General features: G+C 34.4%; 1 protein-coding gene across 3 annotated transcripts; it reads left to right on the top strand.

The window, feature by feature from the left end:
* Positions 1-10: 10 nt before the first annotated feature.
* Positions 11-26,808, top strand: LOC132913047 (G-protein coupled receptor dmsr-1). 3 transcript variants are annotated; one of them, XM_060970985.1, is made up of 6 exons: positions 11-277; positions 526-777; positions 12,680-14,914; positions 23,965-24,073; positions 24,187-24,371; positions 24,676-26,808. In XM_060970985.1, exons 3-6 carry the CDS (start codon positions 14,325-14,327, stop codon positions 25,082-25,084), a joined length of 1,293 nt encoding a protein of 430 aa, XP_060826968.1. In that variant the 5' UTR covers positions 11-277; positions 526-777; positions 12,680-14,324; the 3' UTR covers positions 25,085-26,808. The 3 variants fall into 3 exon arrangements, with proteins under 3 accessions (XP_060826968.1, XP_060826969.1, XP_060826970.1); XM_060970986.1 differs by having other exon boundaries at positions 12-163; XM_060970987.1 differs by having other exon boundaries at positions 18-87.
* Positions 26,809-27,866: the final 1,058 nt, after the last annotated feature.

The following is a 27,866-nucleotide window of genomic DNA, read 5'->3' as shown; positions in this document are numbered from 1 at the left end:
CCTCGTGAATTTTCACCAGTAACCCCGTGACCATCAAACCGTTTTCGACGTGTACCACTTGTCCGTCCTACTGTTGCTTCGTGGTTGGTAACCGAGTAACCTGTTGCCATAGCGAAATGATCTTCATATCAGAGCTACATGTCATTAATTTCAACCTGTTTCAGTGCTGTTTAATTAAATATTAATTTAAAAACTGTCAATGGAATCGTGCTAGGAATCGCCATGAAGATTCGATATGGATTGAATTACGAGATCGAGTTTGATTAAATAAATAATAGTCAGTGCAAATATTTTTTCATTTTTTTATTGCAATTAATTTTTGCAATAAAAATATTTTTTTATAATAAAAATCGTTCGTTGAGATTGTAGATGTTTTTATAGAAACATAAATGTCGATATATCTGGCTTGGTTTCTTTCTTAATTTTCCACGTTTGTAAATCACGGACTTTTCTTCTTTTCTTTTTCATTTTCATTTCGCTTCCTTCACTTCGCCATTTCTTACAACGAAGTAACCTGTTGCGTAGCAATCCGTTCTGAACAGGAATTTACAGAGAATAATATATCGAAGAAAGGCGTGGAATCATTTCGCCTGCTGCGACACTTTCGCGTCTTCTATTTAGTACTATAATACCGTGTGCTTGTGTGAAATATTGACGACGGGACGTGATATCGGTACGCGCGAAAAAGACAAAGATACTTCGATTTATGAGAGCCAACTTCAACAAGTGCACCTGAATTAAAATTTCAAAGTAAACGAACGAATCATAGACAAGCAAGTATAATCCATTTTTTAATTTATGCATGTTTAATGTTTCCATTAATTTTATAATTATTCAATTGACGAATTCAATACGGATATGAAAGTATTGAATTACCGTTTGTACCTATTAAGCTCTTTATCCTCCATTTAACTAGATTTTAATTCAATTTTAATCTATCGCAATTTAGATAAATGGAATTAACCGAGAAAAATAAACATTATCTGTCCTTAAAATGTAGAGATAATAATTTAAAAATGACATGCTAAAATCGCCATTTCTTGTCTATAGAAAATAATGGTACATAACTATCTGACGGTTATCTGCTATCATTTTCTACAATCTGAGAGTACAAGCAGTAACATACAGCAAACAAGCAGATGGAATGCATGCGAAATTAATAAAAATATAGCCCACGCTGGTAAACGAATGAAAACCAATTTCGTTGCGCGACAATATAAGATATTGTGCGACGAAAATAATCATACGAAAACTTGAAGAATTAGAAAATAATATTTTGTTAACCTTATTTCTCAACGAATTATTTACAAATATTTAGACAATTCTTTTCCCTGAATAAATTACCTTCAATTAATGGAGCAGTAAAATCAACATACGAAAAAATTCAGTGAAATCATAATTCACCAAGCTATTCAAATAACTCGTACTCGTGAATAAAATACAGACTATTAAATATTTTTCTCGAAGGAATTGGAAATCAAAAGAACTTGTATAATCCTCGATGGCAATCGTTCAACGATGCATTAGTGTCTGCCATCGTGATTCATCATGGTCTGTTGTTTAGACAATTACGCCAATGCGAAATCTTGATAATGAGGCTACACATTGAAAATATTTCCTGTCAAGCTTTCTTAATTGGATTATGGATCACCTATAAAATAACGAAGTTATTAAGTCGAGAATAAAATCTCCGTTATCAGAAATGTGTCTCTGACCCGTGACGTTTAGGACCACAAAGAAGTAAAATAAACCATCCATTAATAATCATTAACGTCACCTCGCCTCGACACGAACCTTAGTTTTAGGACACCAACCCTGTCCTCCCTTCACGCTTCTTCGTACGATCCTTCTCGAGTGTACTTACTGTTTTCGTTATTCTAGAATTCCGAATAGTTCGATGGTTACCAGGTCTACTTTATTTTTTATAATTTTGTATTTTTTGATCGCATTGCATGCAACCGGATATTGGATATTTTCGGAAGTGTCGAATACAATTTTTTTTAAAGCTTTTTCATCCCACTTAACCCAAACATGGATTGATAAATTGAACAGTGATAAATAAAAGAAAGAAATGCTCGTTGTCCGCTATGATATGTTTGTTCATAATCTCTAATAGAATGACCAACTTGGTTTTGAATATACGGTAAAGTATCCGTTTCTCTGAATTCCTTTTTTATTCCTCGAACAATTTTTATCAAGGTTGGGCAAATCTCCCCTATTTGTGAAAGGCGCAGTTTAATTAACGTGGAATATTAATTACCATGGATAAGATAGCTTTTTAAATATATGTAGATATTTGTAAACCAAGTCCAATTCCTGGCGTTGCGGCCGAATAAACATTGATAATTAATAGTAATTACCATGCCACGTGGAAATATTATCGTTTTCTTTTTTTTTAATTGCGAATTTTCCAATATCCGATCGATTTTATAACCCCGCAACTTCGACCTATCTTTTTTACGCGAAAATTGAGAAAAATATCAAAGGGTGAGGAAAATTCGGAATCAGGTATGCTAATGTAAATTTATTCGAAAAATATATCGCCACGGGTGAAATTACTTTTTTCGTGTTTCATACCTGTATTTTCCCATCCTTTCGGTAATGTTATGATAACAATTTTTATAATATTTGGCTCAGACACGTGTTACACGTTAAATGTAAAAAGGACAAAGTGCAAAGAAAATATTGTGTTACCCGCAGAGAACCGTGTCCCATATAAGTAGATCAAAACGTCAAAGGAGCGTCCATTTGGGGGCATTTATGATTGATTCGATGCGTAGAAGAACCCTGCCGACTTCCATCACAGATTCATCCTCGAATCATGTATTGTATATTTTACGAGAAATGTGATATTGCTTTCGAAAGGGAGCCGATGAAATACCTATAGTACTTTTCGATAGTCCTACTGCTGCATATCTCTTTAACAGCGAGATATATTTTCATACACACAGAGGCTTTTCTTCGACTTCAAAGAACATGTTCTATGTTTTTCATACTTCAAAATTGGATTTATAAACATTCTCACGTGGACACATCCCACACAGGTAATACCTTAGAAGTGAATTCGGTATTCAAAGAACTTGGAGTTTACGTGGAATTCATTCAGTTTACATGACGTTGACTCTTTGTTACGTATATATATATTTTTTTTCAATATATATTCGATATATCTAAATTCAATTCAATATACCTAAAAAAGTGCTATTAGAAAATTTCTATTAGAAAGATTTCTGCTTTGCGCGAGGTCTGTCACAAAGCAAAACGTGGACTTCATTGACGAACTCGGAGCTCAAAGGTTTTATAAAACAACTATATGAAATTTCTGTTTGCATGATGTCAATAATAATCATAACAGGGTTTTGTTAAAAGTCTTCAACATTGACGCGATACTCTCCGTCGGTAAAGATTACAGATGAAAAAATTCAAGCGGTATATAGTAATTTTATCCAATATTTAAGGGAAAATATTGGATCGAGTTATTTTCATCAAGAAAATCGCGTTTCAAGGAACGTTAAATAACGTATTTCCTACTATTAAAATACTGTCATCTCATCACACTGCTTTATTTAACTTCCTGAGTAATTTTGTAATGTAACGCACAAAACAGTCAACAGCAATTATTTACAATTAAACACAATTGTATCAACGCCACGTATGTGTCAAGACCAGCGAACACGATAACTATGCATCTTTACTTTTTCAATCGATAATCAAGTATTTGAATTACGTCATCAGAATCGTCACTGACGAGTCAAGGGAATACAAATATGCTGTTTGAATCTGATCTATCCCGAGAAATAGAAATAATGAAAGGACATGAATAAGCGTGTATCTAGGGGCGAGTAATATGTAGTTCGGCCCAGCGCAGCGGAGACGTGTAAAAATACCATAAATAACGAAGACGAAGAAAACAGCGAAGAATGGCGCAGAAATTATCGTGAAACGCAAATTGTATGCGCGTTTTATATGTCAATGAGACGGAAACTAGCTAGCTCCGCTCTATGTTTTCCGCGATGGATCGATAGACGTGTCGAAGCTTCTCCGCAGTGACGATGTGTCGTTGTTTCTCGTGTTCGCGATGCTTGTTTCGATTTTCGTCGGTTCGTTGTTTCGAATTGCGTGATTTCTATAATTTACGATAAAAATCATGGAATGGCGGTTTGAAGACAACGTCGCTTTATCGACGTTTTGTCGATGTTATTGTCGTCGTTTTGTCGCCGTTGCTCGGTCGCCCTTTTCTCGAAGGCGTCTTGGAGAAAATATTTTTCTTTGATACATCAAAACATAGCGTGATAATGAACAATTACGACCAACGTATCTCGGATAAATGCGTGTCCGGATAAATAAATAAACATGGAAACTAGAATGTTATTTTCAGAAAGAAGATATTTTAGAAGTTAGAGAAGAATGGTGGTTTTTCGTAGATAGGACACCGTGGCAAATGATGGATGAGAGTGAGGAACTTGAACAAAACTAGCTTCAAATCTGTGACAAAAATAACGGACCGTTTGTACTATTTAAAAATCAATACTGTTAACAGATTTGTGGAACTATAATAAAAGATTCACTCGCTTGCACATAATCAAAATTTTATTCGCTTTACGTCATACTTTTTCAAAAGCCTATGTTACAGCCCGCTATGTTTCTGTCCTATATGCTAGTGCACGCGAACAGAAAGACACGTCGGTATGCGTTGGCGAATATTCGCGGATATTTTGAATTACTCAGCCACGCAAATCTAAAATATTTTTAACAAACAGTGTTTTAATTAAAAGCAATCTACGCCACAACTACGTCATCATGAATAATTTATTTTTCACTCATGCGTGAAGAGAATAATCTCTCCTTAATGTACGATGAAATTCTTTGACATTTTCATTAGAAATGCCAAACCTTGGTATACAAACATACAAAGATCTCTCTTCTTTAACTACAGCGCTGCAACGTAGCTTACTTACGTATAAATGTGAAAAAGATTTTGTATCATTTTTCCTCTTGAAAAATTCGAATCGTCTTTCCTTATAGCGTATTCAATCTTGAAGATAAAAAAAGAAATCATTTCACGACACACTCGGAGAAATCTCGTTCGACCTCTTATATCATCAATTTTAATGAGATTCAACGAAAATAAAATTAGAAATGCTCAGTCGTTTCAATAAGAATTTTCGACAGACTTTTACCTCGGAACTTTTGACGAACGAGAGGAAAAAGACATCAATTTCGAACAGCATTTTCCAAAGGTTATCCCATGACTCGCTTAACGGTTTCGTCTGTCTATATCTGTCTTAAATTGCGAACGTATGAACCACTGCAGAAAATTCGCGTACGGATAGTTTAACAAAGAAAGCTTCAATCATCAGCCAATGATAACTTCAATCTAAATTAAAGTACGATAGAAGGAAAGCAGATTCAAGTCATCCTTATTAATTTATCTGATAGTTGCATAATTTATATTTTATAATTTTTAAAAGACCCTGGAAATAAACACATTCTAAGTTAGCCTTTATTATCAAACACTAGAATAATTTTGTTTCATATTCCCTACAAGTGATATTAACAACACTTTTGCTTCTGAAACAATGCCTGTTCCCCTCGATACCTAATACATATCTAGATTATTAACTAAACTATATCAACGATAAACTACCACATTGTTTAGATTAGACTACAGCTACGCAGAATAATCCAAGGAATAAACACAGTAAACATGTTTGGGTTTATCAAATTACACGAGAAATAGTGGTCTATAGAATATCAGCTCATTCAAAATACATCGATAACTTTATGGAGTAAGTTCAAGAGCAATTGACACGGGCATTGTCACGGTGAAATAATGGTTAAAGTTAATCAACAATGACAATCTGATACTGTGCTATCGGGATGAACCGATGTATCTTACAACTAACAAGCGATCGACACATACATGAATGTTCGGTGTATGTACGGTACGTTGTCGAATTTGACGTTTATTTCCACTAGAACACGGCGACCAAACGAAGCGATCAATAATCTTTAGATGAAAGTGATATATCAAAAATATGCTTGTAACATACCATCCGTCTTGTTCGTCATAGATAGAATATGGTACTGGTAAACCAAATATTGCGTATAAGAAGGAAAGAAAAGACGATAAAGGGGAAGATCTCTCAAAATTAAATTTATTTCAAGCACTTTTTGTGTTTGGTCTCGTATATATGTATATGTGTATGTATGTATTGTATATATATTTATTTGTATTTTTGTAATATAAAAACGGCTCAATTGATTCTAGCTTTACAGGCCTTGATCGATTCATGTTTGACACAATGTCACGGAAATGTTGTAAATTATGTAGTATATCGGGAAAAAAGCAAAATGAGAGTTACAGACTGCAAAAAACGTTCATGTGTCTATATCATTGAATTCAGGAAGAGAATGGACGTATTTTTTTACCTAAAGGTTTTCACCGGTGTTAAAAAGGATTAAATAAAATAAATATTGGAAAAAATGATACCCAAAAACATGCAAATGTAAAAAAGTAAAAAAAAAAAAAAGGAACAAGATATAAATATGCGTTTCGCTCGGAAATATAAAATATAAAATAGATATGTTTATGTAACTGATATAGTTAGCCAATAGTGTAGTTTACCAGTTACAAAAATGTCATAGTCGGGCATTCACGTTGATTAAAAATTGTTACAGTGGCGATTAAATTCTGTTTAAATACTATGCGCGCCAGACTACGGCATTTGTAAATGTTATTTATCTACAATTTCGGTAACTATGTCGGTTACTTAAAAATATCTAAATGTGTATCTATTTTATGTTTCTGAGTGAAACACGTATATCTTGCTCTTTTATTTTCACAGTTTCACGTAGTCGCGTATAATCTTTTTTCTCAATATTTACTTTTTGAATGAACAGTGACAGAGCAACTGAAATCAAATATTTTAAATTCTAATTAAAATCTATTATCAAAGAATTTAAATTAACGTTTCTTTATCATTTACTTACCTCGAACATTAGCATAATTAGATAGGAAAAAAGAAAAATTTTTACGTGTATTTAAGAACGGAACCATATAAATATTTTAATACATTTGTAGTTCCCTTTTACAAGTTAACATTTTAATTACATACCGTGAACACAGATGTGATGAGAAAATTACCAAGCGTATCATACGTTGAATTACATTTCTCGTTTCAGGACTTGAGTTCGTATTTTTAATATTAATACACAGTTAGCCGAAAGGAAACAAATGAGCTTAATATTAAAACAAAACTAAAACCGAGCTAAAGAAAAAAGTCAGTAACATCCGCTGAAACGTTGTATATTACAACCAGCATCATATGATAAACCAACAAATTATATTACTATAATATATTATATTTATACCTTGCTTTTATATTATCGTTTAATTTTATGCGTACCTTTTCATTTTATGATGTATTAAATTTTTTATCCATCGAATGTACAACATTTTTGCTCATGTTATGTCGCAAGTTTCGCATATATGTATATACGAAGCTTGGAAAAGTTTGCAAGAACTAAAACAACCGCTGTATACAGTTCATAGTTTTATATATATATATATATATATATATATATATATATATATATACACATATATCGGTAAAATTCGTAACTCGAAGAATTTTTAAACACACGACATTCCAGCTATGCTCTCTGCAGATGCAAAATCGAAAGAAACATGAAATTGAAAAATTAAAAGGTTTCACTCTCATATTCCGTTTTTATGGAACCAACGATATGAAAGAATTCTGCGAATTGAAAAAATTTCAACCACCAATATTTTTCTGCGGATTCTGTTAACAGAAGAACAGCACGTTTTGTGTCACAAATGACAGATAGCCCAAGATTTGATTTAATTCGGAACTAAATTAATGAAATTAACTACCATCCGTCACAACGTGATGTTAAGCACATTTTTCAGATAATAAATATACTAGAATTAAAGAATTAAAAGAAGAAAGAAAGAAATAGAGTATATTTTGTGCGGCAGACAGTGTTTCGTATTGTAGAAAATACACAGAAACAAATATTATCGATAAGTTTTCTAACAGGCATTAATAAATTTAATTATGTATAACAATCTCATGCAAACACACACACATAAACAAAAGATAAGTAGGTACGTATTACGTTTCCGAAAGAAATTGTTTTCACTTTGCTATGATGTTTATTGCGTTCTAGAAGTACTATTGTAATTTTCTCATCGCAAGAATGTTTTTGTCCTCGATTAAAAAGGTCCAAATACATCCGTAGCATTTACGACCCTCTGGGGTCCTCGCATACTCCCACGCGAACCGAAAGTGGTCACATCGCAACTTGCAATAGTCATCGAGGATACTTAGAGCACAGAATAAACTTCAGAGTAGAAGTACCACCCGATAGGATCTAGTAGTAGGACGCACAGCGTCTCTATTCAAAGGGAAGGAATCAAAAATAAATGAATGGACCATTCCGTGTGATCTAACGTCGTAATCGAGCATCTGTCGTGTCGTGTATCAATCGATTCCCATCATAGACAAGTATCAGATGCGATTGATTAATCCTATGGTCAGAACATCCAGCTACACGAAATAAGATACTTTTGGGATCATGTGAATTCGCAAGTTTAATCCGCGTTTGGGCTACAACTTGTAGAGGATATCGATGACACGTGTAAAAAGTAACAGAGTCGATGATCCAACGTGTAACACACGATGCATGTGGGCGAACTTGTCTTACACTTGATCTCAAGATTTCGCATCGATGACAAATTAGTACGCGGCATTTAATCGAAGGATATCGATGAATAAACGTAACAAATTTCAGAAGTTAGAATGTGTCGCTTTGGGTAAGAGAACATATATATATTTGTACGTAATACGTGTAAAAATCGATAGCTCACATTGTTTTATATTTACAAATGGATGATTGCTACAGGTAGACTGGAAAAGTTTGCTCGAACTCTACCTACAGTAAATAATATTTCATTACAAATAATCATTCTAGATGAACTTGTTATTTTTATTTTTACGATTTTTATTATAATCCAGCTCTGAAATCAAATCATCTCAGCGATCTCCAACATTTTTAAGGTTGACTTCATTAAAAAATAAATTATACAAGTTGAAGAGGAAATAAGATTGACGTTTTATTCCCGACGCGAATGGCTTACTTTTTAAACATAAATAAAATAATTTTCTGACTCCATTGACAAGGAGGTGATTACAGAAAAATCTAAAATAAACCTAATGAGCGTTACAGATAAACACTTCAGAGACTCTACAATTGCTTAATAGCATCCTTTACAACAAGAATCCGAGTAATCACTTTGAACGCTATTACGTATAACGAGCATTTCACGATCTTAATATTAAAGAGGAAAGTCACGAAAATCGAGAGCAATCACAACGATATAATTATTTATTTCGTAGATCTGTTTACTTCGCGACTCTAATATCGATATCATAAACGAAAATTTGTGGACAAATACGAGCAATAGGAAGTATTGCTACTTACTTCTAAAGAGGAAAACTATAAGCAGTCGTAATCGATTTTAATAATGCAATGCGATTTCTCTCACTAATTTATAGAAATCATTAAACAATTGTCAGAAAAACATTAAACAATCCCCGAAAGCAAAGCGCACGCTGCAGAAATAAAATCATATAATATAAAATTTATATTATATGAAAATTAGTTTAAATATTAGAAGGTATAGATGTATTTTCATCAAAATTGCTGAAATTTATTCGTTGAAATTTTGAGATTTTCAGAATTTCAATTATACGAATTTTAATTAAAATTAAATTTAATATATATAAATACTTCGAAAATTTGTACTTAACAAAGCGAATCAAATTTTTCCCTATACCTTCCAATTTCGAGATTAAACTATGCAGTGAGCAAATATATAAAGCGAGCACAGAGACAAAAGTTATAAGGAACGCACATACATATAAATTGCGGCTCATGAATACGGCCAATCAAAATTGCACGTATCTTTTGCTTTTATGTCTGCTGAAAATCTTGATTACAAGGTTTGATTAGCGAAACAACCAGCGGTTTAAATTTCTCTTCCGATTGAACGTTTTCAATTAGAAAGTAGAATTAAACAAAAAGAAGAAATGACTTTAATCGCAAAATTAAATTAAACGAGGATACGGAAGGAAATATTTTACTTGTAAAACTATTTTGTTTATACCTCTGACATCGAACCAATAGTTTGGGAAAACCAAAAATCGATTAATTTTCTTTCTTTAATTTCGGAATCTGTTCGTCTTATCGCGAGATACTTTCTTATTTAATTGTATCTAAATTTAATTTTTTAATTAATGAAAATTCTCTACGAAAAGCAAAGATTAAATTAACGTGTCTTACATACGAAAGTAGCCGACAAGTTAATTAAGAAATAAAATACAATGTTAAATGTTAAGTATAAACGAGCTCCGTGCTACTCGTATCACTATGCTCGCCATAGCATGCAAGAAATACAATCGGTAGCCCGTGCCATTTTGATATGATTGGACACTGGAAGAATCAAAAATATGCGACTTACCGTTCGTAGGAAGATTTTACGGTATGTGGCGTCCATTTATAGATCTCGCCATTGTCAACGCCGTTCCATTATCCACCACTATAACACGACCAAAAAATAAATTACTAATATGTACCTCTAAAAGCTAAAATCGACAACGCGGGCGGGTTTTAATAATATAACAACAAAACCGACGGCGAAAATGCGGTATCGACAACGCGTTTAACGAATGAAATTTCCCGTTATCGATTAGAAAGTCACGAGGGTAGTATCATAAGGTTCAAGTAAATTTAACAAAGGAGAAGTAGTGTAAGCGAGTATGCAAAATTGTGGAGAATTCAAGGATTATTCTGTATAATTTTAACTTTCACAATATCTGATTATTATATTGCGAAGATGTTAAAACAAATTAATGTACGGATATAGCAGAATATGTCGACATCTATGCGTGGTCACCCCTAAAATTTCACATATGAATATTGTGAAATATTATAGAACAATATCAGCAGATTATGCTACAATATCTATCTCTTACGAGATTTATAATACTACAGTGGTATAGTATCGGAGAATACTTAGTTACCATAATGTCAGAGGATACGCTAAAGATTCTATGAGAGAAGTAGTCAAGAAGCAATTAAGCTAGAAAGCAACTCAAACGAAGGAGTAATCTATTGAAGTTCGAGGAGTTTGCATCGGTACAGAAAATTAATAAAACAAACATTATACACGCATCGAAAGTTTATAAGCAGATTAAAGTGTTTAGAGTTGTCATTGATGTATCCCTTATAACACACCAACCGTGCAAAAATTTTACATGATGTAAATCTAAGAAATTATTTCTCAAATATTTTATTTGCAAAATACCCAAGCCTGTGTATAATATGTGTGTATAATATAATCAACGGCCGCAAAAGTCCATCTCTATTTTCCATTCTTTTTTCTAACATCCAAATTACTGTTCATAAGACTTTCTCCTTTAGAACTCAATACGAGAACAAGCAGGTTAAAATTTGTCGCAATCGGCACGTGTACATTTTCCAAGGAGACAGATTCTTCGCTATTATAAAAATGCAAACAAACCAGGAGATTACTTTCTCAATTTCGAAAGCTCTCCAGTTTGGAAAGTTTCGTCCTATCTGAAGTTTTTTCCATCAATCTACTTCTTTGCTTTGCAAACTTCTTTTTTTTTGAATAACAAACTGCGATCTTGAAATTTTCCGTTGCGTTAACGAAATAAATATGGCATCCGTTAATGTGTCCTATATATTATGTATTCGTATTATCTTCAGCTTCTATATACGTTATAATAACAATCCCCTTAGTAGAATCAAATAGTGTGTTTTCATATACGTTCTGTCTCGTCGTAAATATTTGAGCGTTTCACCAGTTAACTGCGTTTGACGAGTATACACGACGTCTATTTACGCATTTCACGACTTAATCCCATGAGAGATTTCTAAAACCAAATTTCGCGGTTAACTGGTTCAACTTTCAACATCCAAATATTGAAGTAATATTTAGTAGTTTTGTTGGTCACATAATGAAATGACATAAGCATAAATGACATTAATGATCAATGTGCATTAATGTTTCGTTAGCTTTTGTTCGTCGCTCCGTGCTCTTCTTTCGTTCTACGAAATTATTGCGTCGCAAAAACATGCCTCAAATTCTCATTACTAGGTCCTTGCAGCAACGACTATCTACGAACATTTACTCAGTTTATACACTTTCCGCCAAACAAACTACTCAATTCTGTGGAAAGTATATAGCATAAGCATATAGAATATTCGAAAGAACAAAGTTTCACGATAGAGATTAGTCATTAGCCAGATTGTAAAGATAATAGTTTGAAATAATTTAAGGAACATCTAGTTTTACTATCACATTATATTTAAATTTTCTATAAAGACATATAAATATTCGCAGTCTAGTTACCACCACAAGGCCAAGACACCTTCCTCGTAATTAGCATTTAGATATTCGTCAGAACGTTCCACGAATTCTGATATCTTACTAACTTATCTATTTCCATTTCTTATCGACAATCACTAGAATATCTACTTCTTGATTATGGCAAGGAGAAAAAGAGACAACGTCAGCATTTCCCTCCTGTATACGAACGTTTGATCGAAATCGAACGATCTGTTTCAGGTCCAGGTTGTTGGGAACATCTACGTTAAAGAGTTCTGAAGAAATCGGAGAGGATATCGTGGAAAATCGCGTAAGACTTATTCGATCGAAACTCCATAATCTTCCACTCGGATCGGGTGTCTTGTTGACGTTTCGAGAGGAATATTGCCGTTTCGAAAGGAATATTGCCGTATGAGCGAGATCACAGGCGGAAAAGACATCGATTCCATCTATGGAATCGATTTTCGGTTGACGAAACGTCGGTTCCTGTAGAAGCTCCAATCCGTCAAGATTCGCTGCTAATGCCTTGATCGTGTCTCGCGGGATTATCCCTTGGGTGGAACTGGCGCCGAAATCGTAAATAATATCATGGGTTAGGAAAACATCACCGCGCGTGACTAGCTTTGATCTGAAGGTTTCGTGACTGTAAAGTGTTTTGGGAGAAAATTGAGTAAGTAAATAGAAAGGGAGCCGGTGAGTCGTAAAAGGAAGGAATAAAGAGAGTGAAAGGATCGGAAGAACCGGGTAAAGCTTCGAAGACAGAACGTCTGTTCTAAGAGGGTTGAAGGTGACCGGTTTCCTAGAAGAATGTTTGAAAAATATGTTGAACGAAAAAAAAACGATCGATGAAATGGATGAATTGGTTAGAAAGCCTGATGGAACTCGTAAAAGTGAATCCTATCGAAGGAACGAGCCACGGTGAATGAAGAACCTTGAACTGATTTGTGGAACGCGAGTGGAACGTCACCAGGGAGAAGATTACGAAGAAGCCAAATCGCAAAGAAAATTCCTTCAGCCGAGAGCGGGTCGTTGGTAGTTCAAGTTACGAAAGAGGAAAAATGTTGCAAGATCTAATGGAAAATCTAAGTATATGCGAAGAATGCAAATTACAAAATTAAAATTTCGAAACGTGGAACAACAACAGCAGACGGTCTTCAAGCATCTAACAGCGTTGCGCCGAATATCTCTAAGGTATTCCAACGAATATCTACGAGTTTCAGTTCTCAAAGACATTTTTCTGAATTTTATGTGAAATCGATAGCAATATGCTGTGGAAAGGAGAGAACTGGTTCCCCCTTGGCGAAAAGAAAAGTTAAAAAGATACGGTGCTCTTCGAGAACGACGTTCAGTAGGGTGAGAGACAAATTCTCGGCCACGTGAGTCGCATCTCCGAATGCATTTCCAGTGCACGATAAATTGAACACACGTTTCTTTGAATCGTAAAGTTCTCGCGTGCGACTATGATAAATACGAGTTGATGTTCAGTGAAGTAACTTACTACGATAGAAAAGAAAGTTTGTAACCCGTAGGAGGATACATCCTCCATGAAAACAATAAGAGACCATTCGAATGCAAAAGTAATAAAAAATTTCTCATCTATATGTCCACCTTATCGATACCGCGTTATTACGTTCTATTTGTCATGAATAGTTCGAAAAATGCTGGTAGACCAGCTGCTGCTTATTAAAAAATTCCACCAGTGTAGTGTGACTTATTTCCGGAATAAGAGAATATCCTTTGGAGCGATATATCAGACTCATCTCCGTTCTTTAGAAATGATTAGATATCGAAGGTCCATAATAGATAAACGTTGTACGTGACCAAACAGCAAGAGCAGCTAAGAATAGCTAAGAGAAGCAACGATGCAGCTATCCCTTGAAATGCGATGCCCTATCACATACACTACGAAAACACCTGGTACCGTATGAACCTGAACGCAACGTTACAACGTCTGAGGTTCCTGTTGCACCATATAAACACCATGAGTCGGCCGAATAACTATTCGAACATCTTGCTTAGTATGAATATCACGGACGAAGATATCGATTACGCGAAAAACTTTCTCGGCAATCTAACCAACTATAAAACGAGCAACGACCAGATTGGTTGCTACTGTAACGGCACAGTTCGAGATCTGGCGCTCGAATACAAGAATTATCATGGCTACGCGGCGTTGATAGTTTGTCTGTTCGGTACCCTGGCCAACATGTTAAATATCATCGTGCTAACAAGGAAAGACATGGTAACGGCGCCCATAAATCGAATCCTTACTGGTCTAGCAACAGCCGATATGCTCGTAATGCTTGAGTACATTCCGTTCGCTATTTATATGTACATCGTGCTACCAAAGAGGCAGATATTTCCTTATGGATGGGCGGTGTTCGTACTGTTCCACATGCACTTCACGCAGTTGCTGCACACCATCAGCATCGCCATCACGCTCACGCTAGCCGTTTGGAGGTACATCGCTATTAGGTGAGTAGGATTCCGATCCAGCAACCGCTTTATTGGACGGAGCGGGTACGAATTTCAAATTACATGCCCAGCGGTTTCCGCTTAGGTTACTGCTGTCCTGATTAAGGTCTGCTTCTGCGGATGCTTTACTTCGTCTCCGTTATCGTACTATAGAATTCGGCATCGTGTTCAAGACGAGAAATGTATATTGCCGCGTGCAATTACCAGGTCCTTTTGCATTTAGTAACTACCTTGCGAACATGCACCAAGTTGAGTCAACAAAACAAAAATTTACGATTAACGGATTTTCAATCTGATAAAAGTAAAGCTTAAGGAATGGAGTAAAAGCTCTTGTAGAATCGGAAACAGAACGTCCGGATACACGTACCTACACATCGGTTGGAATAAATATTGTAAACGGCATATCGGTTTTCGATACGCTAGATGTTTGCATCCTTCGTACGATGGAGAAAGTAAGTTAGTCCCTTTAATCATAAAAATTCTCTCAACTTTTACAATTAATTCAATGGCTACCAAGTTTAGGACTTTATTGAATTCCACCATTTATAAACCTTCTGCATTAAATCTCACGAATCAAGATTGACGTTATCAGGACCCGTAAGTTAGGAGCTAACCTTATAGACCTCCTGCAGGTTCAAATCTCCCTCATCGGTTCATAAAACTTTTTTTTATCGACGGAACTACTTCTATCGAGACAAGAAACTTTCGTTAATCGAAATGCAAAAAATTTCTAATATCCCTTTTACAGAATTCAAAAAACTAAGAAAATTGTTTAAGATAAATAACTGTTTCTCCATTTCCTTAAAAAATCGACTTCCGCGTGAATACGAGCGAAATTTCGTTCTGTTATCAATTCGGAAGTCACGACGATACCGAAGCCCTAAATAAGTTCGAGAAAATGAAGCAGGGTAAACAGGTATACAAAGTCGTAGAGAATACAGTTGTAACTTTTACGGAATCTGATTTCAGAACCGGTAGTCCATAACGCGAGTGCTTCGTCGTTGGATTAATTTTTGACTTGTTAACTTTTGCATTTGATATCGCCTACTTTCGAACCGAAGTTTGAATAGATGTTGGTTAGTTAGGTCGCGGCAAGCTTTCAGTTAGTCGGATGTCTTTGTTTCTCAAAGAAAATTGTCCAGGAAATATCGTAAATGGACCAATTTTGTAATAATTAATCTTCGTTGGAGAGAACAAAGTAATTTACCAACTATCAGTTACTATAGATTACCATCTTGAAGTTTCTCGTCTTAAGTATCAAACTTCCCGTTACTGATTGGATTTTCTTCCAAGCCTCAAATGATCATTAAGTTCAAGAAACATTTTACACCAATCAACTTCATATCCTTGCGGTACATGACACGAAACTAGAATCCTCACACATAAAATACGTCATATTCAATTTTGAGAAATATTTAATCCATGTGCAGCTGTTCTCATAACCTTTCTCTAAATTCTCGAACACGAAAATCCACGAGATATGTATGGAGTAGACGAATAACAATCTACGAAGCGGATTATCCATTTTTATCGTATACTTCCCTGAAAATCTATCACGCATGTCGTTCTATCAAAATTCAATCAGCGTTTAGTATACGTCAGCGTACATATTCATGTTAAACCGTCATTACTCGTGCCGATCATAAGCCCGATTGAAAATTAGCAGATCGACCGATTTATCAATGCAAACTAACAAGATAATTTCGCGAATGAACAACCCGTTTGATGCATCTGTATTCAAGACATGTTCATTTGTCAAAGACAAAGCATATTATCATATTCCTCTTCCGAAATTCCCAGAAATGATACAATACGATACAATATGATCGATAATGAAACCTTTATCAATAGATCATCGCTTGATCAGGTTCATTCTACGATTAAAGACTCTTTACATGATTCTATCAGCTATATGTGGTAATTAAAGGAAGAAGAAAGTAATGTAACAAAGTTACAGTACTAAGATGTAATCGTCCTTCAGTCATGTTGGTCCCAAAACAGAAAATCATCGTGTGAATGGAAAAAATCCATTTTATGTCACGAGTAAAAATTGGATGGTATTAACTCAGATAGCAATAGACGCAAGTAACAACTTTTAACGTTAGAACTACCAAATTTGTCACATTTACGGGCTTTTTACTTTTTGTTTTTTCAATTATTAAATAAATATAGGCATCCGTGTTGTTATTTATTTAACGGGCATTACTTTTGTATCGGACACATGAGTACATGAGTTTCATCTGAGATACCATGAGTGAAACAGTGAGTTGACAGTTGAACAAAGTTGAATACCGTTCGCAATTGAACAAAGTCTATTGATGCAATCGAAGTTATGAATACCTAAGCTAGTCGGATATGAAGCGATATGGAGAAGTTGCCTCCTTCTTCTAATGAGTATGAACTAACTAACTGAGGATTTTAAAGACGAAGATCAGATCCGCTATGATTCTACGTTATTCGAGAGTGAGGGATTATATCGCTCAAATTATATTCATTTGTGTATAATATATCGAGATATACATTAAATTCTGGTAGTTTTAATGTTGATGATCTTTTGGTTCGATCATAGGAGCTTTAATGTATGCTCATTAAAAATTGAATGAAATATTAAGTAGAGTAGAGTTTCACAAATAAACGAAACGACCTAAGTAATAAAGTACAACGTGAATAAATGGAAACACGTCGAAAGAGACACAACAAACTAGGAAAAAGGGGAATTCTGGTTGAGAGAAAAGCATGCTTAGTTTCCAGAAGTTACACAAATGTTATGTCCAACGAACACACGAAGAAAACGTCAGGTCAGTTGAATATTTGCTAGATGATTTTGTATTACTGTCTCGTTCCAGTGCGCCGTTGAGACTCCCAATTTTCCGCGATTATCTTTGGAAAATGCTACAGCTAGAGATTTAATCTGAAGTCAAATCTAATCACGTTCCTATGGATTTCGTGAGTAAAATGTTTCGTTCTGAATTAATATTTTTCACTTAAATTCAATTTTTACTTAGTAAGTAACTTCCTCGATTAATACGAAACCATACAAATTGGGTCAGGAATTATTTAATATTTGTGATTTTAAACGAAAAATATAGGATTTTTCCATTCGTGGAAGAACGTGAATGAGTGAATAGAATGCCTGAGGTCTTTCGATAACAATCACACCCCACAATTTTTAACTTACTAACTGTATTTCAATTACATGTTTGTGATGTCAAAACGAATTGATGCAATGGCCATTGTTGAATTTCCTTCGCTTTTAAGAACGATAATTACACTGCAGATGTTTATGTATGTGTGAAAAATTTTAAAATATATAAAATATTGAAAATAAAGTACTCTTTACAATATTTATATGGTAGAGTAATTCACTAAATCGTTCACTTAGGTTCCACATTTTCTCTGCTACAAAAACAATTCTTTATTTAATTCCACTGGGAGAAAGAAACAATTTTGATACAAGCAATTAAATAAAATATTTGGGCACCATTAAAATAATTAAGCATTAAAATTTTATTTATAGAGTTGCTGCAAAGGAATTAAATACGTTTATGTATGGTTGCAGCATTTAAACCGTATCGATCGTTCGATACTAGCGTTCTAGTACTACTTTTGCGACAGTAGAAATGTGAACGTAAATTAAAAGCTAATTCCATAACACGCTTGGAATTCATCGTAGAACCACAAAGAATATATTCGAAACTAGAGTATACTTCGATATACTTCAGCGTGATTATCACTTTCCTAGATCACGAGGAAAATTCAGTTACAAACGCAGCAGGCATTCGAAATAACATCGTTTCTGACCATCAGGTTATTCTACCAGTATATGCAAATTTAAAAATATCAAATAAAATCTTTGGAAAACACGTGCTCTTGATGCACGTGTATTAAAAGAAGCTTTACATATTCTATTTCTCAAATTTATTTTCGCATGTAGAATAACCTATCAGTCGTTCTAAAACATCCTATACAATGGACTGATATCCCGAATAAAATTATAGCACACGATCATGATAATACGGAAAGGGATTATTATGTGAGAACGGTGCCGATTGCTAAATCGATTTACAAGATACTAAATTACACGACGATTTTGATAAGAAGTATCTATCGAATGAATAAAAGTTGTTGAGTTTTTTGGTATTGTAATTGATATATTTTGCTAAGTATAGCAAAACTTGCATTCAACAATCTTTCGTGTATCTGAATAACAGTGTGACAAGAGATATCGAGCAAAGGATCGAGTGATAACTAAAGGATACGAGAGGCATAATTCTGATAAGGTAGATCGTTCTCCTCGCTACAGAGATATTTTTTCTTTAACGAAGTACACTTGCCGCAGTTTTACTGGCAACTGGAGCATTTGCTCGCGCAAATAAGGCATCTGCATGACGTTTCACAGAGGAACATTACGCTTCATTTTTCTCGTTTTCTCGAGTTCTTGCACGAAGACAATTTCTCGAATGGCTCGTATTACTGATTTCTAAATTAAAGCAGCCGTGGAGAGCAGCTGACGCGATGCTTCCTTTTATGAAATAATCAAGATACATCGGTAAAGTAAATATGCTATCTAAATATTAAAATGACTTTGCACAGAATCGGATAATTTTCTCCTTCCTTTTTTGTTACGAGATAAAATTTTAGATATGTCAGGAATCTTTCAATAAATTAACCCCCTGTAGTTTACTTGTAGCAATTATTGGTCCTTAGTTTTTAAATCACACTAAGAAACTATTATATAATTAAGTAATTAGAATTTCTTTCCACACAAGCACACGAAATTCCGATTTTACGAATAGATGAATACCTGAATCGTGATGCATTGAACAGTATTGTATCGTCTAACTAAACGCTGAATAGTTTCTTTTTACAACAGTAGCCACGCTTGGAAACTCGTTACATTAAGCACGATGCCAAATACGTCGGAGTTTCCATCTTCCTACACCTGTACAAATATTGAATCAGAGAGTGTGACAGAATTGTGCAACGAGTCGGTGAAATCAACACGAAAGAATCTTTAAACCGTTCGCGTTTGGAACAAAGATAGAATGTATTAATAGAAATACCTGACGGGAAAACAAGGAGGAAACAAACAGTGGTCTCTACCGATCACTGATGCAGTATTTTGATATTTAATCCCATTAAAGATTTTGTCAGAAGCTGTGCTTTTTCGCGCGTTGACTTCTCTCCTCCTCCTTAACGTTCCATCTCCACGGGAACAACGTGCAATGGAAAAAGAGGAAACAGAAAGCACGTTCCCGTGCTTTTCTGCAAAAGAACCACTCCATTCGATCGATGTATTATTGACAAAGAAGACATCGTGACGATAGACGATGGAGAAATATTTGACCGAGATGAAACGCGGCAAGGCTGCTTTAAATAACGCGATAAAAAGTGAAAACAAGAAGAGTGTCAAATCGATCCATACGCACCCATACGTCATTTACTATGGGAAAATAGAAAATAGAAAATAGAGATAATATTTAGTAGAATTTATAGGAAGTTTCGAGAAAATAATCTGTTCCTCAATATCTCGATAATATATCCGCGCGATCGTTAATCGGTTTTCTCTATTTGTATTTAATTACATCGTTTCGCTTTTCGTTATTGTTTTCTCGGAATATTGGAAATTTATGATCGAGTATGTTTCATGGATAATATCGAATTTCTATTTGAATTGAAATTAGCTTTCTCATTATTTAAGTATTTAATTTAATTGCATTTTTAGTGTAAAATGTATCTATATCATTCCCTCGCCTTTACTCACAGAATGTTTATAACGTAACTAATCTCTATTTATGGTCCGCATAATATACCTATTAATGCTCATGACACGGAACAGTGGCGTGGGAGAATATGTATAACACATTAGTTGTTTCAGCTGCTGCAATTTATTCTCTAACGTGCAATCGAATATATTTCTAATTATTATTATTTGCTTGGTAAGTTCCATTAATATTGCACGATTCTAAAGTGCTTCTAATGTTCTGGCAGAATTGGAACGGATAAGTTCGCGGATCTGTCATGCGCACAGTTGCCTTTTTGCGAAAAAAGTAGCGCGGTCGATGGTAAGTAGCGTACAAGGAAAAACGTATTTTTGAAGCTACATAACCAGCAAAGGAAAAACAAAATTTAATTCGCGAAATATCTTTAACCTATATCATCACTGGTTATGCTACCGAGCTTCTTGCAATTGTTTATATTATACTCATAAAGGACGTTCCCATGAGAATCTCTTTTCAGTCTTAATGAGACACGTGCTTAATGAGAAACGTTGATATTCTGTTAACTTACGTCAGAATCGCCTTTATCATTCCATCCTGAAACTCTAGAAATTTTAGAATAGTCTTCAAACATTTTTCCTTAAATTTTGTTTAAAGGTTCGTTCGTTTCGAGCGCAAGTGAAGAAAATGTTTATAGTCAGACAGATACCAAGAGAGTTCAGCGTCATAACGTTACAATGATAATTATATTTTTCCTTCACAACGTCATTAGTTTCCCAAAATTTTTAGTACGTCCCTCTCAAAGAAATTCCCTCCTCTTTCGTTAGTTAATTAATGCCACATGTAGTTATTTCATAACTAACGAAGAATGATGTAGAATAGGGGCAAAACATCCGAGTTTCAAAGGAACTCATGGAAATTTCCTCTGGGACAATTCTAAATTAATGAAAAAAAAGAATATTCATTCTTTGCCTAACGAAGTTTGTTGCATAGAAATGCATATACAGATTCTACCAATATCATGGTAATTGTCTCATTTTCGCTTTGAGAAGCCTGTATTGTATCCTATGTAACGAAGACTTAAATTAAAACATCGATGTAATAGAAACAGTGATCATTACCATAAAAAAAGGAATTCCAAAGGACGAAGTGATAAAGTAAAATTTCCAAAAGAAAAACAGATAAATTCTAAGATACTCTCGAACAAAAACAATGTCCAAGTTTCTTGAATATCTAAAAATTGTTATAAATATATGCGAATAATAGATGAGAACTAGAAATATTGTGAGCTGAAATAGAACTATAAAGTTATTGATCTAAAGATGTGATACGACATACAATGTACAATGTCCATAGCGACCATTCATTCACTTTGTTGCTTTTGACGTTTGAGTACCTGATATTTTATGTGGTATTTTGCATTTCAAAGCGGTATTAATCGTATTCCGATGAAACGACTATACGTGACGAGTAACTTTTAAATAATACAATTACGCACGTATGATTGAACACAGAATGATGATTAAATGACAAAATAATTGAGCATGAAAAAACTCTTCGATAACAAATAATGGAAAATTACCTCCAATCATTTCTCCCTTTTACCATTCTCCTGTTCGGGTGGACGAGAAAATATTGGAAATATTAAATAACGTTATCTGAAACTTCTTCTATAAGAAACTATTATACAGTTACCTTGGAACATATATCATTAAGATTTTTGGTAATTTAAAAACGAGCAATAAACTTTAATTACTAAATGATCAATGCTTTTGAAACAGTTGCAATGGATAAAAACGAGATAAATGTTAATGAAATAGGAAAGATATAGCCCCAATTTGATAGCTGAAAATTGGATATGTATCAGATACATTCATTCCGTCACTTGCGAAATTTAATAGTACAGGCTTTCGAAACTTCGATGTCATAGTATTTGAAATTCACACGACTATGTGCGTACTGTAATCGACAGCTGGTAACAGGTTGAAACGCGAAATCAATTTAAACAAATTGGATTTTTTAAATTGTCGAATTCAAAGAGTGCATAGGAAAAAAGCGCGTCGAGTATTAATTCGAAATCGTTGATCACTTTTTTCATTTTTAATATTCTACGATCAAAGCAGCACGTTCTTGTCAAGTATTCGGATCGTTTCGAGTGATGCAGAAACAAAGCGTTGCTTTGTGAAGAACTGTGAAAAAGGAAGTGAAAGGTGATAAGGGGGTTACCACGATAATACGTGGTACAAATCAAGAAAATATCGATTCCATTCGTTTGATTAAGTTACTTCAGCTATATGTACCTCAAGGACCATATTTCACGGTAGTTTCATTTTTCTGGCGGATGTCAGTTTCGATCAGATGGAATTAAAGTTACGAAACCGACCTATTCCGTCAGATCGCTTTCAAATTCTTTTCTTCTTTTTCTAAAGAAGCCGTTTCCTCTGTTAACTCCGAATTTGACTTCCATAGGAAACCAAGCGAATAAAACGAACCTATAACATATTACTTGTGTCAATTTAAGTTGACATCGACATCTTAATGATGCGGTTCGATCAAAGATCGAATTAAAATCCGTTTGAGTTCCACTACTTTTGATCAATTGAACAAACTCTCGACTAACGATAAGTATTTTGAAACTCGAAGGCTCGAAGAGCAATCACAACTGCTATACTATGAAATAAAGTGGATCGATATCTGATTTCACAAACCCTTTGATTAACTCTTTCAATTACGTACGTTAAATGGTCGAGTCTCTTGTTTAAAACACCAAAAGAACGTTCGAATTATTTCACCGTTATAAATGAATTCAACAACGGGTAATGAAACGAAGAAATCTACGTTTAAGACAAGGCGAAGAATCGATAGGGACGCTTAACAGGAGCTAAGGACTCGACGAAAGTATTTGAATAAAAATCAGTTCATAAGTTATTCTTTTTTGTTTTACGTATAATATCGACAAAACTTAAAACTTAAATTTCTGTCTAACTAATCTCCGCTCGAACAATTTGCCTTTGCAGGTCAGTTGTTGCGTTCCGACTACGGAATATACATTCCTCTGTCTTGTAAGATGAGCACGAGTTAAGGAAACAAATGAGAGTACGAACGTTGTTCCTTTAACGTTGTACAACTACGAACATCGTCGAGTATTTCATTTGCATAAATAATTAATATGATTTAAATAAGTTGATATAATTTTCCTAGTTACGAGACGTTTGAAATATTCATAAAAATGGGCGATGAAAAATGAGAAAAGCAGGAATACCGTTGGCAGAATAAAGGAGTAATTTTGTTAGCTTCGGTATGAAACGCATTGTTCTTTTGTTATCACAGGTTTCCACAGTACAATTCCTGGTGTACAGCGGCTCGTTGCAAAACGGCTCTATGGAGCAGTTTTCTAGCGCCATTCGTTGCCTGTGCTCCGAGTTATCTCGTATTCGGAGTAAGTACATAAATTAAGTTAAAAAGTTAATTCTTTGATTAAAAGGCTTAACCTTAAATTTCGAGTGAAATTCAAGCACTTATTCAAATATTTTTTGAACCCTCAATTGACAGATAAGAAGACAAGCGGTGAACGAAAATGGCACCCTGGAAATTGCATACACAGTCGACGCGGACTACTCGCAGCACAAGGACTTCTTCTATCAGCTAAATTTCTGGGTGCTAGGAGTGGTCGTGAAACTTTTACCCTGCGTCATACTTACCGTCATTAGCTGCTGGTTGATAAAAGCTCTTTACAGGTAATCTAACAGCAGTAACTTCGTATCAAACGTAAATTACAATTTATTGTCCAACAGTACGAAATAGAAATTTTACCGTGCTTGCCCTACTTTCTTTATTCATTCCTCGCGCAAAAAGAAATTCGCAACATTAAGGTATATACAGCGGAACTGATCCAATTTGTTGCTCGATCGATCAGTTTCAGAATACTTTATTTAACTTGTTAATCCTATCCACGTAAAATATTCCGATTAAAGGAAAGAATTTTGAAGAAAAAAAACAACGATTAAAGAAAGCTGTTTATCGATTCGAATCATGTTCCAGAGCAAAAGGGAGGAAGCAGGCGTTGAAGAGTTACAATCAATGCAAAAACGCCGGCACTATGGGCAATGGGTCAGTACCAAGGAGGCCAAGCAAGTCTGAGAAAAGAGCAGACAGAACAACCAAAATGCTCGTTGCCGTGTTACTCTTGTTCTTAGTCACAGAAATCCCTCAGGGTATTCTGGGTCTTTTGTCTGGCGTCCTGGGCGACTGTTTCTTTCGCAACTGCTATCATAATTTCGGCGAAGTAATGGACATCCTTGCCCTGCTAAATGGCGCTATTAATTTCATCCTCTATTGCTCTATGTCTAGACAATTCCGTACCACTTTTGGTCACCTGTTCAAGCCTAGGATCATGAAGAAATGGCAGCCCGCCACGCAGCAAACAGATGTACAGAGCACTTACGTATGATGTAGGCTAAAGGGTCTACAGACCACGCGTCTCTAGAGGCTACACATCTTTCTGAAGTTAACTAGAAACGTCGTATTTTTTGATTTTAGTACCTCTACGAAAAGCTCGACTTAAGCACATTTACTGGGAAAATGGTAAATTACGGAGCTGGTAAAGTAAACCGCTCCTTAAAATAAAAGGGTAGGTAAAGTATTTTCCTTAAATGTCATTCACGTAATGACACTCCGAGTAATTGTCGTAACGTATTTCGCTAAAATTTTTATCATCCGATCTTTATGCAAGATATAAAACGGTTCGTTATTTGAAAGTTCACCTTCTAGATCGACGATTTATGATACCGGCGACTAATAATTATTGAAGCTATCACGTAAGTTTTGCGAATAAAGAGGTTAATAACAATTAAGCGAGGAGAAATTGTAAAGTATTACATTAAATTGTTAAGATTAATCATCTTTTCAACGGAACCGTGTTTTTCAATAATAAACTGATTGTCTAAATGAATACTCTTGTATCTAGATACGTACATGATTTTCTGAAATCGTAAAGCACTGTGTTCGTAATATCGATGTTATTGTACAATATACAAAAACCTTGTTCTGAAAATCGAAGAGAAGATAGAGAGTATAGAAATGTTTTGTACGGGTATAATGCGTAAATAAGAGAAGAACCTTGAATGGTAGAACATAATAGGATTTGTTGTTTCATTGAGGACAAATACCGAAAGTTCAAGACCTAGCTGGGGGCTCGAAGGACTTAAAATCAATTGAACTCCCGTTTAACTTTCGAGCATTGCTGCGAATGGCAGATTTGTTAAGACCAAAGTAAGCTTAATCTTGTGTTAAACTTCCTCCAAATGAAGCACAGAGCAACTCGATAAGAAATAATAATTACGTTCGTATATTTTATTCCCTACGTCACGTTTTTTTACCATTTATCACAGCTCATCGAATACACAATAATTTTATTCAACGATGTTAATATTGCGAAAATGGACACATGCGAGGGAAGGTTGGATAATAATTATGGCAAGTTAAAAACAAAACGATTTAATGGCAGGATGTTCGAAAATAAATGCGTGACATGATTTATCAATATTTATTTGTCGCTTGTTTGCATTTATTTATTATTCGTACCAATAATTCCAAATAATTTGTTAATACACGCATTATGGGCACTATTGCAATGTACGTTTTTGTTAAAATTAAGTTTTCATTGGAATTACATGAGTTCATTTGCCAAACAAATATTGCGACATTCTACGTCAAACAACTTCGTCCAATAAATTATGTACCACACCAGATCAGAAAGGAAACGAAGGTGTATTAATGCTGCACACTTGACAACGAACGACCACTGTGAATTACAAATACGCTGGCGTTTAAATATATGTATGCGCGATAATTTACTAAGATTGTTATTAGAGGTTGTAGTAATTAACATAATTAATATACGATATGGTAATATATATGTATAACATGCTAATATTAATATATATATGTGTGTGTGTAATACAGCTATTCATAAATAAAATTTGTAAATATGTAATCAAAAAATGCCACGGCGATAATATTTGTTCTTGTATGATTTTATATGAAACAAAAAAGGATCGATAGATTTTTGGCTATTAAGCCCGGCTAAAAGTCTATCACCTTTCCATTGTAAACGCCGACAACATATTGTTTATAAATTATATATAGATTACGAATAAACGTTTCTGTACTGATCATAGTGCTTCTCTATTTTCCTTTTCACGATTACGAATTCCAAAATAGCTTAATATAAATCAGGAATCGATAGAGTATATTCCTCTTCATAAAATTTCCCATCGATTTAATATCTACCCTGATTTGCTCTTTAAATACTCTCGCCGAAAGTTGTCACAATTTCATTTTTATCGACTCTACGGTAAATTAAGTTTTTTAAATCTTTTTTTTTCGAGGGTGATAGAAGAACATGATTAAAATATACGATGTTAAAGGATATCCTGACATTTCAACAGAGAAAAAGCATAAAAGGATCTTTCAATCGTTATTTCCAATCTTTTAACATTTCTCAATCCTTTGTGGATGATATTCGACTGTTGAACTATTACCGTTCTAGATACGATCATCTCTGGTTAATGAATGCCAATCGGTAATCAAAGAGAGACGAATTTGTTGAAACGATTGCAAAGTCGGAAACAAATAGTTAATTACTGGAAAATAATTAGAAGATTAAATCGATTTTATATCTCAAGTGACATGCAAGTAAATACATATGTATGCCATGTACGAATGGTGTGGCGCGACGGCTGACATAATCAAAACCGTAGAGCAAACCGCATTACATTCGTACACGCAGATAGTCAATTATGTAAATCATCACTCCCTTCTCGAGCTTTCTCTATTGCACTATGAATATTCGGAATATGAACAAATTTATGTATATAAAAGAGGACCATCGAATGACTAATATTCTAAGAAATTACATCTTTTAGATAACACTTTTAGATGACTTTTAGAAATGAGTAACTCAGTTTCTCGATGTATATCTATTATTGTTAATGTATCGACGAGAAGGATGCTTCGAAGAATATAAAACTTGTCGAACCAGTGTCGAATGATTGCAATATTGTAGCATTTCTTTTTCATTTTAAATATTTCGAAAGCAACGAGGAAATTCACGAAAGAATTTTTATTATTTTTATTTTTACACTAATTTGCAACATTCGCATGTTTTTCTCAGTAATATTCTTTTCTCTTATAAAAAATATCTTTATTTCGTAATTAAAAATTCTGTGCAT

Source organism: Bombus pascuorum, chromosome 12 (assembly GCF_905332965.1).
Source record: "Bombus pascuorum chromosome 12, iyBomPasc1.1, whole genome shotgun sequence".
NCBI classification, from domain to species: domain Eukaryota; kingdom Metazoa; phylum Arthropoda; class Insecta; order Hymenoptera; family Apidae; genus Bombus; species Bombus pascuorum.
The sequence above is the reverse complement of the archived record's forward strand: the minus strand, read 5'-3'. Positions and strand labels throughout refer to the sequence as shown.

Coding starts and splice junctions, on each gene's coding strand:
- LOC132913047 (XM_060970985.1), top strand. CDS start 14,325: ATGCCCTATCACATACACTACGAAAACACCTGGTACCGTATGAACCTG. Junction 14,915..23,964: donor TGGAGGTACATCGCTATTAG/GTGAGTAGGATT, acceptor TTGTTATCACAG/GTTTCCACAGTACAATTCCT. Junction 24,372..24,675: donor TTGATAAAAGCTCTTTACAG/GTAATCTAACAG, acceptor ATCATGTTCCAG/AGCAAAAGGGAGGAAGCAGG.